Raw genomic sequence first — 14691 nt, 5'->3', positions numbered from 1 at the left:
AGCAGACGCACCCCGTCACGCTCGTCGGCCCCGACGGGTCACACAGCACCACCCTCGACGCGCTCGTGTATGTCGATGTGCAGCGCGCAAGAGGGCCCGCCGAAGCCCGAGTACGTACACCGGATCAACAGCGGGATCTGCGACGGGGTGCGGGCCGGCGTGCCGGGAGGAGTATGTGCGGGAGTGTCTGCGGCCGTTTATCCCGGAGGAACAAGAGAAAGCATTGGGCAGGCCGGTGGAGGCGGGGGGTTTGGCGGCGGCGTTGGGAAGGCTGGGGTGAAGAGCCAGCAGCCAGTATTGACTTGCATGCGATCTGCTTCTTCATTTCTAGTTATACAGGCCTGTGTTCTATCCATAATGCTACAGTGTCCGTTTTTGTTGTGCCTTGTTTTTTATGTCCGGGCGAGCTGTGGGAGCTGTGCCTCGGCGTCACGGTCCGAGTCCTTCTCCTTGTCGACGTCATAGCCATAGCTGCTGAACCGCACCAGCAAGTCCTCCACATCAAGCTCCGCGGCATAGCTCCCCGCCGTGATCCTCGCATACATCTGTAACAGCACCACCGCGGCCAGCAGCGCCACGGGTATGATGGCCAGTGCGCCGTGGAGGCCATAGCCACGGGTATGCGCGGTGCAGAACTGCCCGATGAGTCGGCTGTTTGTCTGCCCCAGACACGTGTAGATTGCGGGGTAGCCGGCCCCGGGCCGGAGCGTGCTGAGGAGCGTCCCGGCGAGGGCGAGTAAGGGCAGGGGCAGCGCGAGGAAGAGCAGCCGGGAGGAGAGCCCGGCGAGCGACCGGCGGCGGGTGGCCCCGGCGATCAGACTGGGACGTAGTTAGTTTACCGGAGATAAGATAGCACTGCTACTCACCCGGGGACGGAGAGCAGGAAGACGACGGTGAACGTCGCGGCCTGGAAGAAGAGCGCGATGCGGGGCCGCCCGGGGAGCGGGTGCGCCCGGAGCCAGCCGACCTCGACCCAGCTGCCCACTGTGCCCGCGCCGGACGAGCGCAGCGTTTGGCTCCTCGGAGCGCTACACCTGTCAAAGGGCATCTCCTGGCCGCACAGAAAGAAGACGACGGTGAACGTCGCCGGACAGCAGCAGAGCAGGACGACTAGAAGGCGCGCACAGCCTCCCACGACACGTGCCGTTGACAGCGGCCTTCTGCCCACCATCTCCTTCTCGTCATGAACGACCGTCCTCAACATCTAGCTAGACAACCTGGAGCCCAACTCGTCGCTGCTGCCCTCTCTTGCCGTTGCCCGTGCTTTTACAACGGCGATAACGCAAGTGGCCAAACCCGCGACTTTCTCTCCCGCTCTCCGTCCGCTGCTGCGCCAAATATCGCTGCAGAACAAGGTCAGCCGCTGTAAAACAGCCCCAGGACGGCAAGAACACCTACTAGTACAAGAACACGATGACTCACAACTCCAACGCCGTCAACAAGAGTCAATCTCAGGCCGCGGCAGCCTGGAAATACAAATCATCTTAGTCTGGCAACACGACGATATGAAGCGTGGAGGTTGGTGATGAAGAAGGGAGACTGGTTGAGCTGCAAAGGTGAGTGCGAATCTGCTGATTTGTTTCAGAAACAACTTACCGGCCTTCAGTTCGCGATTCGTGCTTGCCTGGTTGAGCAACGAAAGTGAGCGCGACCACCAACAAAACGTTGACTTACCCACTAATTTGTTTCAGAAGTCTCAGCCTCTTTGACCGCGACAAACTTCTGCCCGCCTCAAACGTCAGCTAGCGGCGGAGATGGGGAGGAGAATGGAATCAGTGGAGAAATGACTGGATACAGGTCAGTTTGGTGTCGTTTAGTTGAAGAATATTAACTGACTGTTTTTATATTGTTTGCATTCGCATTCGCCGCCTGGTTGAGCGGCAACCGTGAGTGCGCGAACACCAGCAACGAGTTGAGACACTTACTGATTTGTTTTAGAGACCTTAAAGGAGTCTTGCCTTTGGGATCGTTCACGCTCGCCTGGTTGAGCAACAACAATGAGCACGAACAGCAACAACGAGTTGACAGACTTAGTCATTTGTTCAAAAGCCTTTCGATGGCGGCTATTGGTGATGAGCGATCTTGCGAGCTCGTTTGCGCTTATTTGTTTGCACAACCAAGTATGAGGTGAGCAACAACTCTCGCTTGCGGGCTTGAGCTGAGCTATGTTAGATCTGCAAATGAAGTCAGTAAGTGGATATGATGCTGCGAATACTGACCAACGTGCCGGTCAACTCTGGACTCGGAACAGAATGCGGGAACGCCGCAGCCGACCTGGACGTGAAGACAAGGTAAACCAGGATGAATTGGAGAATAAGATGCTTACTAGCATTCGGTGTTGCTTGCGGGCTTGGTGTGGGACGAAACGAGGCCAGCGCAGACAACGCACAAGCACGTTGTATTTATCTGACAACGCGGTAAGCAAGATTGAATCCAAGTCAACGACAACTTACTTTCAATTTTATTCGCCAGCTAGGATGATGGAGGAAATGGATTGGACGACGAGTCCGCAAATCCGCCTTGTTCATAGACATCAGTACATGTTGTATTTGGTAGAAGTGAAATGAATCGCTCACCTTCTTCAAGTTTGCGCGTGCCGTCACATAGCTCGTGACTCGCGTCGCTTCTTCTTGCCCCTCATCCCGATCATCTGCGCTCGTGCAGCCAGCCTCTTTGACCACAACAGGCTTGCGCACGCCTCAAACGTCCGCTAGTGGTGGAGATGGAGGAGAATGGGAAGCTGCGGGGAGATGGGAGAGAAATGGCGGCGGGGAATCTGGCAAGCGGTGAGTCCGGCCCAGTTGGCCCCATTTGCTGCTTCTTCCCAGCCACGCCCAGCGTTCAGCGGCGACCTGGCCCGGCTGACCGCACCCTCTCCGGCCCAAATGGCAGCGCCAACCACCACTCCCTCAAATCTTATGCCGGCGGCTTACTTTTGACTCCGGCAACTCACGGCTACTGACTACTGGCTGGGACGACATGCTGCTGCTCGACCACTTGCGAATCGCATGACTACGCCGGCCGGCCCCCTTGTCTGGGGGGTCAGCGGCAAACTCGTCGTCCCCTCGTTTTCGGACCACGACTGGGCCAGCGACAAACTGGTCTACAAGTCAATCATCAGGCGGCCGACTATTTGCCAACTCTAGTTTGGTTTCCGAATAACGGCCCGCGCGCGACACGTTGCGCTATGAGCAGTGCCGAGTCAGCCTCCAAAACTCTGGAGCTCGGCACGCTTTTCAGCTTGGGAGACGAATTCGCTGGTCGGAAGCTGCCGAGCCCATCCCGAATTACAGAGCGCTACATGATCAGGTAAGCTCATATTTGTCCCCGCTGAACAAGTCCGCTTACCTGTCCATAAGCACGCCAACTGACTGTTGGAAGTCGTTCAGTCGACAACGAGCCTGTCGCCAATCGTTCTTACCAACGAACATGTCAACGAGCTCAATGCCCTTCCCGTCCATCAACTATCTCCCGCTCTTCCCTCTTGACGACAACAAAAAGTAAGCGCAACGTGCTATTATCATGTAAGTCCTGTTTTCTCAGTCCGTGGAACTCACTGATGATGAAATCCTCTCCAGAGCTCGCGACTGGCTTGGCACTGTAACGACAATGACGAATCGTTCAACGGCGAATCCAGAGGCCAACAACTATGGTACCGCTCGTTTGGGTTCCTGACCTCGCTGAACATTTTGGGAGGTGGGCACTTGATTTTGCGGGGAAGGCGAGCCTAAAACGGTTAGTTATGCCTTCATTTCACCAGGAAACTCACCATTAAACAGTTTGGTCGTGCCGAATATGGAAGAAACTAGTGATTTGGCTGGAAGAAAGTGAGCCAAAGGTCTCATTTTTGCCAACACTAGTAAACTTACCATTAAACAGCGAGACTAAAACGGCAGCAATGTCAACGGACATAGCCACGAGCTCGCCGGAAGCGACCGTCCTGCAACGCAGACAGGCTGCGCTCGACAGGAACGACACGTCGGTGGTGGTGAAGCCGCTGACACTAAGTACCGATTCAGGCCAACGCGACGAACCAAGCAGCTTTGCTGGTGAGTTTTGTAAATCCCTCAACGCGGGCCATAACACAACTCGCCAATCTCTGCAGGACGACGATGAAATCTTGGCGCTGTAACGACAACGACGAGGAGCGAGGTCATTGGCCTCAAATCTTCTGGATAAGGTGAGATTGGGGATTGCACCAGAATGGATGATACCTACGACGCACAGTATCCGTCACGATGGACGACGACGAGGCACACAGGTTTCAAGCTGGGAGACATGGTCAGTATCCAAATCAAGTGCCCAAATGGAAACTGACCTCGATACAGAGTGTTTGCGATGACGAACACGGCGATTTCATCGTCGTCTGGAAGGGCGTTGACACTGAGAGGAGCGACGAGCAATTGGGGGGACTGCTGTAGAACGACTTGTAGATTGATAGAAGATAATAATATTGAGGCAATGACAATGCGAGGGCAAGGGCAGTAGTGGGGTTGCAAGGGGAAGGATGGAGGGAGAGGAAAAGAAGGGGTGCTGTGTTGCTCGACACAAGTCAGGTCTTATATAGGCAGGATAAGCGAGCGGCGCACTTGTAAACATGTTCGGCGTTGCGGGGAATCAACAAACAAAAAAATTCACATGAAAACTTCCATCTATCAAGTGACGTTACCGCGGGCATGCACGCCGCCCGACAGTTTGTTGAGATGCAAATACGCGATTTCGTGTATTCCCCTTCCAACAACATTGCGCTGGCGGCCGCGGTCTGGCCACCCGATCATCAGGGAATGTGTTTGGGGCTGTGGTACCTATCGTATGCGCCTGCCTCTGTCGTAATCAGAGCAAATTTGACTCCAGCAGAGGGTTATCTTGTTTCTTATTTACAACGAGAAAGAAGTGGGTTGTATGCAAGGGATAGCTGCGATGAAGGTGTGGATAACATTTATTCAAGCCGAACATTGTTTCCCACGCTCGGAATTGGGCGATCGGGGCTGAACTAGAGGGAAACCAGCAGTTGTTGGTACTGTTACCTTATCGGGATGCTATCTGGAGTGTGCTGAATCACCTCTCAGAACGTCCAGAAAGCGCAGAAAAATATAGTCAGTGTCACTGTTGGTCACGCTTCAATGTGGAGTACCTACTTAACTTCACCTGAAAAAAAATGGGGCCACCGTTCTAAACAAAAGGCACGAACAGCCTGTGGAAAAAGAGGCATAGTGACCGGCAGCGGCTAGGCCAAGAAGCGTTTGAAACTCTGTCCAGCCGGTATCATTTGATGTTACCACATCTGCCATACCCATAGCCGACGTCTGTTTCAGGCTCGGCTGGGCTTATTTCTTCGCCTAATGCTCCGCCGATGCTTGCGCTCTCCCCCGATGTCAGTAAATTTGATTTTCCACTGATGTTATGTTCCTGGTCGACACCGGCGACCGGAGCTTCCGGCCTGATGTGACATCTGTTACATGCCGTGTTTTTTTTCCTCTGACGTCTTGGCGTGTCGGCGTATCAATAAGGTCACGTATCCTCTCTTGTCTTAACTCCTCCACCATCCTCTCTTGCCTTCCCCCACTCTTCGTCGCCATGCCCCTTACATGACCGGCCGCGTCGCCTCTCGTCTTGACTCCACCACCACCGCTCTTGGCTCAACACAAGGTGTGTTCCCTGTTTGCCATTTTCCGCTTGCTCAGGCTGACTGTGGACACGAAGCTCTCATCACAACATGTGGGACAACATTCTGCGTCACGTTGACTTGCCAACATTCAACTCCTGCCTGCAGCTGCTCCTGGCCTTGACGTTGACCAAGGTTTGCACATTATCTTCCCCAATTTTCGCTGACACATACTGTTTGTAGTGCTCTTCTTGACCACTCTTCGTCACCGGTGCAGCGGTGCCCCTTGAGGGATGTCCACAGCCTACCCCAGTCGCTCCCAAGACATGTCTTCCCGCGTCACCCACTACTACATCCTTGGCTCGAAACAAGGTGCGCCTTTCTTGTTGTTTTCCGCTCGCTCAGGCTGACTCAAGACCTGAAGCTTCCAGCATCTTACGTCACATTGACTTGCCAAAATCCCTGCAGCTCCCGGTCTTGCTGCGAACAGGTTTGCACCTGCGAACGAGCATGAGAAGATGACAAATGGCTTGTCTGACACCTGGCTTATGCACCGTCTGGCGTGGTCGTTGACGGGTATGTATTGCCTTATTCATGTCACCCTTGCGCTGACCCAACAACACAGGACTCCCATTGGGCTGTTTCACTGTTAGCTCTTCTGCGCGGCACTTCTGCGTTGCGCCAGCGTCAAGGCATCAGTGGAGCTTATCCTTTTGACACGTCTTTCTTAGCCCGACACATTGGACTCCCTCTAACCTCCCGCCAAGTCCTTCACGCGCACGGCCTTAGTCCCTGGCGTCGGCAGACCATCCTCCATTTCTTGTGTCCACATGGCACCGGCTTGGGTTTACGCCCCAGGCACAACATTAGTGAGTGTTGTCTCTGCTGAATCTCGCTGATGTACTAACTTGTTTCGCAGAACGTGATAGTCTCGCTGAAAATCGGCGTAAAATCATGGCTCAATTGGTGATTACGTAAGCGTATATCGACCCACTTTTTTGCCTTAAAAAACTTACGTTTGTACCAGGATTTTGACGGCCGAAGGCCCAGCGTCCCTCTAGGCTTCAATGCCTCGGAGCCAGGGCTCTGCTCCCTGGCTTCCCTCTTGCGTCTGTTGCCTTCGCCAACCCTGCTCAATGCCGACCACCGCTGCATACGGCGCATCAATCAGAGCATCAACACCAAGATCGTCATGCGCACCGTGATTCTGGTAAGTTCTTGTCCTTCCTGTTCGTTGCGAGATTACCAATGTTGATATCAGTGTCCGTATTGCACTCCTCATCGCCTTTACCAATTCCACTGACAATGATGGATCAATTGATGATTACGTAAGCATATTTCAGCCCACTTTTTGCCTCATCAAAACTCACTTTTGCGCCAGGATTTTGACGGCCGGAGGCCCAGCGTCCCTCTGGACTTCAACGCCCCAGAGCCAGGGCTCTGCTCCCTGGCGTTCCTCTTGTGTCCGTTGCCTTCACCAACCCCGCTCCGCTGTCCCCGCATCTGGCGCCAGGCGCATCATCAACGCTGGTATCCTCATGTGATCTTTCACTATGGTGAGCTCTTGTCCCTCTCCTCTATTGTGCAATTACTGACCTTGATCTCAGTGTTCCTAACACGTCGCGCCGCTCGTTGGCCGCTCGAAAATCGCTCCCATCACCGATTATTGATGCGATCAATCGATTATCCGATAATTTCGGGACGTCATTTGGACCTCAAAAAACGTGATTCAAAACACCATTTTTTCCAGGATTTTGCCGGGAGGCGAACGAACGGGAGGACTTTCAACGCAAACATTGGCAGCAGTGCGCTGCCGATCCCCCCACTGTGCGTTTTCACCAAGTCTTTTTTTTCCCATTGCTTAAACTATTGCAGTCCGTTGACTTCTACACCCAGCCCATTAATCACACATCCCGATTTCCCTCAACGGCGATCCACTCTGGTCCGAGCCGAGCCGAGCTTCTTCTCACCACCACTCGCCGTCTTCCCAAGGGGATCTGCGGCACGCGCCTGCATCCCAGTTGACCTCGCCCGGCTTACAACGCGAGCCGGGCCATCCGCCGGCGGCACGTGCCCGAACCGGCCACCCACGACTTCCTTCTTACCACCATGCGCAATGTGCCAACCACACCAACGCCAAGTCCCTCGACCCCGCCGCCTCCACAGCCCTCTGTCTGCTGCCAGAACGGGTGTCCACGCGCCGAACTGGCCATTGACCGCCGTCTACAACGCCATTAGCAACGACAAACGCGCCCATTGACTGTGCGCCAACCAGGCCCAACCTTGACCAAACGCGTGTCTGGCGCGGCACGTGGCTGGGAAGAGCTCTACAGTACTATGACTGCCTTGTCATTTCGACCAGCGCAACGCGGGCGCTATCAGTCGGCCTCGACCTCGTCAACGTTAAAGGCGGGTCGGCCTCACCACCTTGCGACAGCGCTGTATCGGGAACCTTACAAAACGACCCGGCATTTGCGCTGGCGATCACGGCCAACTCGTTCCCCCAAACACCATCACCAACGACCAACAGCGTTCCCTGCTGCTTGGCCGACACTTGCCTCCAACCATGCCTGCATGTTGCCCACTCCCCTTCATCTTCACAAGCGCCATGCAACGCTATCCGCCCGACTTCGGCATCATTAACGCGTCCATCTTGGCTGTCGCGGGCAGCCATCAAGTGGCCTGTGTCCCGCAACATTGCGAGCGAGAGAGCGAGAGCAACGGACACGGGGTGCGGTCCCTCGTTTAGCCTGCGACTTCCTTAACCGCGCTGTCTGCTCGGATCCAACACCAGGGAGCGAGAGCAACGGTTGTCGGCGAGCAAGCTACAGTGACGGCAACAAGGGTATCGACAACACCCTCTGCGCTAACCTCCGCTCTCTCGCGTTCGACAACTCCCCTCCAAAATCTTACCCCACGACACAGTCTCCATCACCAACCCAGTCGTGGTTTGGCGGGACTGCAACAACAACGGCGCTGTTCAAATCGAAGGCTGCAATGCGGGAAAAGAATCGAGTCGGGCACTACGTCGAGCGAAAACCGTAACTATGGCGGGAGTAGTTGGACATCTTTGGCCTACAACTTGCCACCACTGTCCGCCAACAGCCCCGGCGCGGGTTCCCCCCCACGACAAACCACTCCCCTTCAAAATCTTGCCCCTGACACTCATTCTGCGGGCGCTCCGTCTCCATATTGTGGTCTGGCAGGACTTGATGGAGTTGGCTGGAACGGTGACTGGGCCCAACCGGGGAAGTGGGGTCTGCAATGCCAAAGAACGGGTGCGTGAAACCGTGACCGCGGTGACTTTGGCGTTGCCAGACCCGACTTGGCAGGGAGAGGGATCGAGATCGGGGAGCTACACGGGGATAGACGCGTTGTTTACGCGTCTAACGCGTGAAATACGCGTATCTTGCGATGGATCTACGGGTCGGGTAGTGTAAACTGTACATTCGCGTACCTTGAATAAATTTTTTTCACTGCTTTGCCGTAATACAAGGGTATATAAGAAAGTTGACGGGGCGAGCCTTAGCGAGCTGCAGCCTTTGCGATGGGTGAGTAAAGCGTTGAGGTGGATGCGATGGGTGAGTAAAGCGTTGAGGTGGATGCGATGGGTGAGTAAAGCGTTGAGGTGGATGCGGGAGGGTAAGGCTAATGGGTGAGTCAAGTGTTGAGGTGGACAGTGGAGGGGATGGGTATGCAAGCTCAACTCGCGCAGCTCAACGTTGCGCTCAACCCTGACGCCGTCCACGCACACCCTCCCCCCCACCGCCAACACGCTACTTTGGCTACGGCAGCAACCTCTGGATCCACCAGATGGACACGCGCTGCCCGGGCAACACCCTCCTCGGAGTCGCCTTTCTTCGGGACTGGTATAAGCAGCCCCCACCCATTTTATTATCTAATACTAAATACTCTACAGGCGGTGGATAATCAACACCCGGGGGTACGCCACGATCGTGCCCTCCCCGGACTCCGTCGTGTACGCGCTGCTGTACACGCTCACCGCCGCGGACGAGGCCGCGCTCGACCGCCACGAGGGCGTCCCGCGGTCGTACGTAAAGCAGACGCACCCCGTCACGCTCGTCGGCCCCGACGGGTCACACAGCACCACCCTCGACGCGCTCGTGTATGTCGATGTGCAGCGCACGCAAGAGGGCCCGCCGAAGCCCGAGTACGTACACCGGATCAACAGCGGGATCTGCGACGCGGTGGCGGGCCGGCGTGCCGGAGGAGTATGTGCGGGAGTGTCTGCGGCCGTTTATCCCGGAGGAACAAGAGAAAGCATTGGGCAGGCCGGTGGAGGCGGGGGCGTTGGCGGCGGCGTTGGGAAGGCTGGGGTGAAGAGCCAGCAGCCAGTATTGACTTGCATGCGATCTGCTTCTTCATTTCTAGTTATACAGGCCTGTGTTCTATCCATAATGCTACAGTGTCCGTTTTTGTTGTGCCTTGTTTTTTATGTCCGGGCGAGCTGTGGGAGCTGTGCCTCGGCGTCACGGTCCGAGTCCTTCTCCTTGTCGACGTCATAGCCATAGCTGCTGAACCGCACCAGCAAGTCCTCCACATCAAGCTCCGCGGCATAGCTCCCCGCCGTGATCCTCGCATACATCTGTAACAGCACCACCGCGCCAGCAGCGCCACGGGTATGATGGCCAGTGCGCCGTGGAGGCCATAGCCACGGGTATGCGCGGTGCAGAACTGCCCGATGAGTCGGCTGTTTGTCTGCCCCAGACACGTGTAGATTGCGGGGTAGCCGGCCCCGGGCCGGAGCGTGCTGAGGAGCGCCCGCGAGGGCGAGTAAGGGCAGGGGCAGCGCGAGGAAGAGCAGCCGGGAGGAGAGCCCGGCGAGCGACCGGCGGGGGTGGCCCCGGCGATCAGACTGGGACGTAGTTAGTTTACCGGAGATAAGATAGCACTGCTACTCACCCGGGGACGGAGAGCAGGAAGACGACGGTGAACGTCGCGGCCTGGAAGAAGAGCGCGATGCGGGGCCGCCCGGGAGCGGGTGCGCCCGGAGCCAGCCGACCTCGACCCAGCTGCCCACTGTGCCCGCGCCGGACGAGCGCAGCGTTTGGCTCCTCGGAGCGCTACACCTGTCAAAGGGCATCTCCTGGCCGCACAGAAAGAAGACGACGGTGAACGTCGCCGGACAGCAGCAGAGCAGGACGACTAGAAGGCGCGCACAGCCTCCCACGACACGTGCCGTTGACAGCGGCCTTCTGCCCACCATCTCCTTCTCGTCATGAACGACCGTCCTCAACATCTAGCTAGACAACCTGGAGCCCAACTCGTCGCTGCCCCCGCTCTTGCCGTTGCCCGTGCTTTTACAACGGCGATAACGCAAGTGGCCAAACCCGCGACTTTCTCTCCCGCTCTCCGTCCGCTGCGCCAAATATCGCTGCAGAACAAGGTCAGCCGCTGTAAAACAGCCCCAGGACGGCAAGAACACCTACTAGTACAAGAACACGATGACTCACAACTCCAACGCCGTCAACGAGTCAATCTCAGGCCGCGGCAGCCTGGAAATACAAATCATCTTAGTCTGGCAACACGACGATATGAAGCGTGGAGGTTGGTGATGAAGAAGGGAGACTGGTTGAGCTGCAAAGGTGAGTGCGAATCTGCTGATTTGTTTCAGAAACAACTTACCGGCCTTCAGTTCGCGATTCGTGCTTGCCTGGTTGAGCAACGAAAGTGAGCGCGACCACCAACAAAACGTTGACTTACCCACTAATTTGTTTCAGAAGTCTCAGCCTCTTTGACCGCGACAAACTTCTGCCCGCCTCAAACGTCAGCTAGCGGCGGAGATGGGGAGGAGAATGGAATCAGTGGAGAAATGACTGGATACAGGTCAGTTTGGTGTCGTTTAGTTGAAGAATATTAACTGACTGTTTTTATATTGTTTGCATTCGCATTCGCGCGCCTGGTTGAGCGGCAACCGTGAGTGCGCGAACACCAGCAACGAGTTGAGACACTTACTGATTTGTTTTAGAGACCTTAAAGGAGTCTTGCCTTTGGGATCGTTCACGCCGCCTGGTTGAGCAACAACAATGAGCACGAACAGCAACAACGAGTTGACAGACTTAGTCATTTGTTCAAAAGCCTTTCGATGGCGGCTATTGGTGATGAGCGATCTTGCGAGCTCGTTTGCGCTTATTTGTTTGCACAACCAAGTATGAGGTGAGCAACAACTCTCGCTTGCGGGCTTGAGCTGAGCTATGTTAGATCTGCAAATGAAGTCAGTAAGTGGATATGATGCTGCGAATACTGACCAACGTGCCGGTCAACTCTGGACTCGGAACAGAATGCGGGAACGCCGCAGCCGACCTGGACGTGAAGACAAGGTAAACCAGGATGAATTGGAGAATAAGATGCTTACTAGCATTCGGTGTTGCTTGCGGGCTTGGTGTGGGACGAAACGAGGCCAGCGCAGACAACGCACAAGCACGTTGTATTTATCTGACAACGCGGTAAGCAAGATTGAATCCAAGTCAACGACAACTTACTTTCAATTTTATTCGCCAGCTAGGATGATGGAGGAAATGGATTGGACGACGAGTCCGCAAATCCGCCTTGTTCATAGACATCAGTACATGTTGTATTTGGTAGAAGTGAAATGAATCGCTCACCTTCTTCAAGTTTGCGCGTGCCGTCACATAGCTCGTGACTCGCGTCGCTTCTTCTTGCCCCTCATCCCGATCATCTGCGCTCGTGCAGCCAGCCTCTTTGACCACAACAGGCTTGCGACGCGCCTCAAACGTCCGCTAGTGGTGGAGATGGAGGAGAATGGGAAGCTGCGGGGAGATGGGAGAGAAATGGCGGCGGGGAATCTGGCAAGCGGTGAGTCCGGCCCAGTTGGCCCCATTTGCTGCTTCTTCCCAGCCACGCCCAGCGTTCAGCGGCGACCTGGCCCGGCTGACCGCACCCTCTCCGGCCCAAATGGCAGCGCCAACCACCACTCCCTCAAATCTTATGCCGGCGGCTTACTTTTGACTCCGGCAACTCACGGCTACTGACTACTGGCTGGGACGACATGCTGCTGCTCGACCACTTGCGAATCGCATGACTACGCCCGGCCGGCCCCCTTGTCTGGGGGTCAGCGGCAAACTCGTCGTCCCCTTGTTGGACCACGACTGGGCCAGCGACAAACTGGTCTACAAGTCAATCATCAGGCGGCCGACTATTTGCCAACTCTAGTTTGGTTTCCGAATAACGGCCCGCGCGACACGTTGCGCTATGAGCAGTGCCGAGTCAGCCTCCAAAACTCTGGAGCTCGGCACGCTTTCAGCTTGGGAGACGACTCGCTGGTCGGAAGCTGCCGAGCCCATCCCGAATTACAGAGCGCTACATGATCAGGTAAGCTCATATTTGTCCCCGCTGAACAAGTCCGCTTACCTGTCCATAAGCACGCCAACTGACTGTTGGAAGTCGTTCAGTCGACAACGAGCCTGTCGCCAATCGTTCTTACCAACGAACATGTCAACGAGCTCAATGCCCTTCCCGTCCATCAACTATCTCCCGCTCTTCCCTCTTGACGACAACAAAAAGTAAGCGCAACGTGCTATTATCATGTAAGTCCTGTTTTCTCAGTCCGTGGAACTCACTGATGATGAAATCCTCTCCAGAGCTCGCGACTGGCTTGGCACTGTAACGACAATGACGAATCGTTCAACGGCGAATCCAGAGGCCAACAACTATGGTACCGCTCGTTTGGGTTCCTGACCTCGAACATTTTGGGAGGTGGGCACTTGATTTTGCGGGGAAGGCGAGCCTAAAACGGTTAGTTATGCCTTCATTTCACCAGGAAACTCACCATTAAACAGTTTGGTCGTGCCGAATATGGAAGAAACTAGTGATTTGGCTGGAAGAAAGTGAGCCAAAGGTCTCATTTTTGCCAACACTAGTAAACTTACCATTAAACAGCGAGACTAAAACGGCAGCAATGTCAACGGACATAGCCACGAGCTCGCCGAAGCGACCGTCCTGCAACGCAGACAGGCTGCGCTCGACAGGAACGACACGTCGGTGGTGAAGCCGCTGACACTAAGTACTTCGATTCAGGCCAACCGACGAACCAACAAGCAGCTTTGCTGGTGAGTTTTGTAAATCCCTCAACGGGCCATACATAACACAACTCGCCAATCTCTGCAGGACGACGATGAAATCTTGGCGCTGTAACGACAACGACGAGGAGCGAGGTCATTGGCCTCAAATCTTCTGGATAAGGTGAGATTGGGGATTGCACCAGAATGGATGATACCTACGACGCACAGTATCCGTCCACGATGGACGACGACGAGCACACAGGTTTCAAGCTGGGAGACATGGTCAGTATCCAAATCAAGTGCCCAAATGGAAACTGACCTCGATACAGAGTGTTTGCGATGACGAACACGGCGATTTCATCGTCGTCTGGAAGGGCGTTGACACTGAGAGGAGCGACGAGCAATTGGGGGGACTGCTGTAGAACGACTTGTAGATTGATAGAAGATAATAATATTGAGGCAATGACAATGCGAGGGCAAGGGCAGTAGTGGGGTTGCAAGGGGAAGGATGGAGGGAGAGGAAAAGAAGGGGTGCTGTGTTGCTCGACACAAGTCAGGTCTTATATAGGCAGGATAAGCGAGCGGCGCACTTGTAAAACATGTTCGCGTTGCGGAATCAACAAACAAAAAAATTCACATGAAAACTTCCATCTATCAAGTGACGTTACCGCGGGCATGCACGCCGCCCGACAGTTTGTTGAGATGCAAATACGCGATTTCGTGTATTCCCCGTTCCAACAACATTGCGCTGGCGGCCGGGTCTGGCCACCCGATCATCGCGGGAATGTGTTTGGGGCTGTGGTACCTATCGTATGCGCCTGCCTCTGTCGTAATCAGAGCAAATTTGACTCCAGCAGAGGGTTATCTTGTTTCTTATTTACAACGAGAAAGAAGTGGGTTGTATGCAAGGGATAGCTGCGATGAAGGTGTGGATAACATTTATTCAAGCCGAACATTGTTTCCCACGCTCGGAATTGGGCGATCGGGGCTGAACTAGAGGGAAACCAGCAGTTGTTGGTACTGTTACCTTATCGGGATGCTATC

General features: G+C 55.0%; 1 protein-coding gene across 1 annotated transcript; it reads left to right on the top strand.

The window, feature by feature from the left end:
- Positions 1-9418: 9418 nt before the first annotated feature.
- MIND_01077900 (uncharacterized protein) lies at positions 9419-9946 on the top strand (the record flags this gene model as incomplete). The annotated part of the gene is made up of 3 exons (XM_037367352.1): positions 9419-9474; positions 9525-9776; positions 9898-9946. The coding sequence occupies 3 exons, from the start codon at positions 9419-9421 to the stop codon at positions 9944-9946; spliced, it is 357 nt and encodes a 118-aa protein (XP_037216746.1).
- Positions 9947-14691: the final 4745 nt, after the last annotated feature.

This window comes from Mycena indigotica (assembly GCF_014461135.1).
Source record: "Mycena indigotica strain 171206Taipei chromosome Unknown Mind.scaff0009, whole genome shotgun sequence".
NCBI lineage: Eukaryota > Fungi > Basidiomycota > Agaricomycetes > Agaricales > Mycenaceae > Mycena > Mycena indigotica.
This window is presented reverse-complemented; position numbering and strand designations above follow the sequence as displayed.